The sequence below is a fragment of the Physcomitrium patens genome, chromosome 17, assembly GCF_059467195.1.
Source record: "Physcomitrium patens ecotype Gransden chromosome 17, ASM5946719v1, whole genome shotgun sequence".
NCBI lineage: Eukaryota > Viridiplantae > Streptophyta > Bryopsida > Funariales > Funariaceae > Physcomitrium > Physcomitrium patens.
The window spans coordinates 12,560,836-12,565,532 of NC_143426.1; the positions used below are offsets into that span (position 1 = coordinate 12,560,836).

Sequence of the window (4,697 nt, forward strand, 5' to 3'; positions counted from 1 at the left end):
CATCAATAACACACACTGGACAGGGAAGGGTAGAGAAGCTGGGTACCACAAGGGAGATGAAGTAGACTGTTTGTCATGCCTGACAAAGCTGCCACTGAAAAAAAGAGGTTGAGACAAATTTCCTACCAGCCTTCCCTCCCTCCCCAGCTTCCCCAAATTGTGCCACATCCACCACCAAAGAAGTGATGATGCATTTTGTAGCATGCAAAGGCCATAATGTATCATTGGCATCAAACAAGCGAGGTCCCTCTTTCTTCCCTTCTTTTCTGTACTTCCCTTCCTTCCTACTTGGTGTTCAATTTCCAGCTTCTATTGTTGTGGGGGATGTCACTCAATGGATGGAACTGGGTTGTGGTGGTGGTGGTGCTATTTCATAGTTGTAAGAGTTGGTTACGTCCATAATGACTCCACCACATTGTCCTTATACTGGTGATGTAAGGAGGAGGAGGGGCAGCATATTGGATGATACAAAGTTCTTTTTGTGATGTTGCAACATGAAAAACTCCAGCCCTAGTTACTGGCTGCATGTTATTATATAGGGGCTGATCTCCATGAATGAAGAATTTGCTGATCATTTGCCATTTGACCCAAAGCATTTGTCACTCAATCAATTGACAAATCTTTTTTTTTGACCAGTGGGGAAAATGACAACAAATCATTGCAGTGTGCAATGAAGAATAAGTAATAACCCATCAACAAAACACAAAGCAAAGCTAGTTAGGGTGGAGATATGTGGCATTGGGTGCACATTGAATTTGAGGTTTGTAATTGATGCACTCACTAATTGAGCTTTTGGTTTTTATTTATTAGTGTGGCCAATCTTTTCATGTCTGCAGTGTTTTCTAGTGTGCAGATGTGAATGCACTGGAGGCTGGATGTGATGTGGCTGTTTTCATGTCATTTTGCCTATCTCATTGATAGCCATAGATTTGGTCCCCTCTGCTGATCAATTATAGAAAAACAAAAACTCTAAAATCTTTGAATCCACAAGCTCTATATATTTGAGATATTGTAGAATATCATAAGAATATCTTAGATCTCGACAAAGCTACTTTATATTTCTCTCTTCTGAATGTGGGTAAGCGAGCTGAGAGGACAAGTTTGTAATAGAAATACGCCGAGCATTCATTCGAACGGGAGAATTATGGATGTCTCGTAGGATGAGATGTAATTACGCGTAGTTGGCAGTAGGTGCTCCTACCCGAGAGCACCAAGAAGATTGTTTTCTGTAAGGAAAAGAGCTTCGATCTGTAAGAGTGAGCAGGCAACTTCGAAGCTGCTGAATTGTCACTGGTGTCGTCGTTGAGCGATCGTTAGAGTGTTTGGTGATGACGACTATTCGAATCAGGAGAAGGGATGCAGGCCGATCCAGTCTCCGGTTACTGGAGGACTTAGCGCGGTATTTGCGTCAGTACAGCTACAGAAAGTCCAGTAGTTCCTGCTGCATTGTTGAAGCCAGCGTTGGCTTATCTAAATTTGGTGTCAGAGAGTCCGTGTGGGTGAAAATTTCGGGTGTCAGAGCTGCTGGTAGCGATGGAGGGCCCGGGGCCGAAAACGTGGGCAAGTACAAAGGACAGGTAGGGAGGATTGAAGGAGGAAATAATAAAAGAAAAAGGAAAGCAAGCGGCACTGTGCCACCAGCAAGGCAGAATGCTCCAGTAATCTCCAGTAGCCCGTCGCATCGTCGCGAGGGGACCTGCAGCACTTCGCGTCCGGTACACCAGTGCTCGGTCATGTAGAAAGGAGGGTGTGGGGAGCCTCGCGAAGAGCACCCGAGGAGGGCATGGTTATTTTATCAGACAATTTGCCAGGATTCTTTTTGACCCGGTAATAAAAGGTAAACGCCTTTGTATCGGTGCTTCCGGCAGTCGGAGCATAAGATCTGGCGAAAGTCATAAAGACCAGCTGTGGTCTGCTAGAGTTTGCAGTTCCTCGGTGTTGTATCGAGCTCCTCGTTTTACAAGATCGGGGAGATACATACATATCCTTGGTGCAGAGTTAGCTAGACACCTACAAGAGATAAGGGCAAGCTTGGCCGCAGGCCCAGAAGCGTGTTGGAGAGGTGTGAGTGGATTGGGTGGGAGTTACAGTGTTCAATGCATCTGCAGCACCAAGACTAGTGTGAAGTGTGCTCAGTGTCGTTGCGGACAGATCCAGCAAGATGGCCGTCGTCAGTCTGGGCCCATACGGTGGACAGAGTTTGAATATGCTTATGCAGCGCAATGATCACCGTGCTGATACTCTCGTGGCTATGCTTGGATCTTGCTCTCCGCACATGGCCCTGCAACAAGGTGCGAACTGACCATCGCAAGCTCCTCTTTGAACTAAGCTTCGTCTAGGATCCCACTAGATGTAGTCAATTGTATCTGGAACATGTGAAGGGTCGTCGGTCCAGAGAATGCTGGTACCTTGCAATGCAGGTTGCTCTGCCGCTAGGAAATTCCCTTTGGAGATGATAGAAGAGGGGTTTCAGATTTTGCAAGAAATCGGTAACCTGTTGACATGACAGAAACTGCACGAGGGTTGCAGAGAATTGTCTTGTCGTTTCAATTTAAAACTTGACTTGAAATTCTTGTGCGGAAAATTTGAGTTAGTCAAGTGTCTGATATTGTTGTTTGGTACATTTTGCAGTACCAAGGTCTCTTGGAGATCTGGAGGATATGAGTGCGGGATGTGGGCAGAAACGCCCCTATTACGCAGCGTATGAGAATCATTCTTCGGAGGAGCCCGAGGATGTCGACGAAGGCGTGGACGAATTTTCTCACCATGTGGAGAAGAAGCGGCGCCTCTCATTCGATCAGGTGCGATCCCTGGAGCGCAATTTCGAAGTGGAGAACAAGCTAGAGCCGGAGAGGAAAATGCAGCTGGCCAAGGAGCTTGGACTGCAGCCCCGTCAAGTGGCCGTGTGGTTCCAGAACAGGCGCGCACGCTGGAAAATCAAACAGCTCGAGCGCGACTACGAGACTCTGACTCAAGACTACAACCGCTTGAAGAGCGATTTCGAGGCCGTTCTTAAGGACAAGAAGAATCTCAAAGACGAGGTACAATCCCCTTCAAATCTCCCCAAATTAGACACTGGTATTACGTGCCCTGAATCGATGTTCCTCCGACTAGAATACAGCACATGGACAGGCGATATGAATTACGAAAAAGTCGCACCGGCCAGCGAACACTGCCGGTGATTAATTTTCGCGTTAGTTCTCGCCATACACTGTGTATCATCATCACAGAATCGAATCCTAACCGGTGTTTTCTACCCTGATCAGGTTAATCGCTTGAAGGGAATCACCACGGAGGAAGAAAAGAACGTAGACGCTTCCGAACCCACGCAATGTAGCAGCCAGCCAGCTTCACCCGCGCAGTCTGAGAAATCCGACATTGTTACATCGAAAGTCAGGTCCACTCCGACCATCGACGTTCTCCCCGGAGCAGCCAAGGAGCCCAACGAGCGCAGCGTTAAGCGGACCATGAGCTCTGACAGCTACTCCAGCGACGTCATGGACGCCGAGAGCCCCCGCACTGGCGATAGCAGTAACCCGAACCTGCCCACCGACGCGCCATGGGTCCAGTATCACCATCCTCAGTTCCCTCCGGAAAGCTTTGTGGGACCGACACCGAATCCGCAGCTCGCCGGCGTAGGGGATACGCTCTCGCTACAAGTGAAGCTGGAGGAGATGGCCGGATTTCCCACTGACCAGGCCTTCTTGTTGTCGCAGCTAGAGAATCAGACCGTCCTACCTAACTGGTGGGATTGGGCTTGAGCAGACCAAAAATTGGAGCAGCAGCATCAGTCTGTACATGAATTCGGACTCACTGCGTTTCCCGGAGTTTTGAGTTTTTCCTGGCAGTTTTTTCGAGCTCCCGGTCGCAGGTTGTACAATATGTATGAAGCTCTTCCACTTGACATGTGTAATCCTATGTTCCCAGCGCGCTTCACCAACGAGGGACTTTACGTCAAAGTAATCGCACTATGCAAAAAAATTGGCAAAATACACAATAACCCAGGAGACCTGAACACTGGTTGATCCCGGATATCATTGTGTTGCATCTGCCGCAACTCGGTCGTTCTGCTAGATACGCTGTAATTTTATTTGGTTAATTCAGAAATTGTATGTAGTTATATGCTTAAGTAATTAGAGCTAGGACACATAACCCTCCGGATCGTCAATGTCGGAGCAGACATCATAAGCTGGCGTCTGTCGAAGCAGGCGTAGCATTACATTTGGAGAATAATCACCCAGTTGCGATTAAACAGTACGGAGGACCGTTACCATTTACGCCGGTGCACCCGGCTCGAGCACTGCTGTCGGCCAACATTTGTATAGAAATGAAATAAGCATCGGTGGTCCTCGGTGTTGTCGACGATGCCTAGATCTCGTTCAACTATCATCACTTTTTCATGCTAATTCTGCCAGTGCTCTCTCTCTCTCTCTCTCTCTCTCTCATATCACTTGGAATAAAGGGGCTTCACTTGTGCACCAAGTTTCTCTCCCATCACTGTCTTCTTCAAGTGGCCGGTGATGCTGAGTACTCTCATACGACGCTAGTCGCTGTGAGAAGTTATGACACAACTGCATGCAAGTCTGTCACAAAGGGTCCTCTGAAAATGACACCTTTTGATCTGAAAAGCCATTGTCTTTACTTTTATACTTTTATTTCCTTGGAAGCTTATGAATATCATAAAAAATTGTGCAAAT

General features: G+C 47.5%; 1 protein-coding gene across 2 annotated transcripts; it reads left to right on the forward strand.

Annotated features, from left to right (window-relative positions):
• The first annotated feature begins 1,937 nt into the window (after positions 1-1,937).
• Positions 1,938-4,494, forward strand: LOC112294822 (uncharacterized). 2 transcript variants are annotated; one of them, XM_024545704.3, is made up of 3 exons: positions 1,938-2,291; positions 2,632-3,041; positions 3,267-4,494. In XM_024545704.3, exons 1-3 carry the CDS (start codon positions 2,162-2,164, stop codon positions 3,759-3,761), a joined length of 1,035 nt encoding a protein of 344 aa, XP_024401472.1. In that variant the 5' UTR covers positions 1,938-2,161; the 3' UTR covers positions 3,762-4,494. The 2 variants fall into 2 exon arrangements, with proteins under 2 accessions (XP_024401472.1, XP_024401473.1); XM_024545705.3 differs by lacking the exon at positions 1,938-2,291 and adding an exon at positions 2,303-2,420.
• Positions 4,495-4,697: the final 203 nt, after the last annotated feature.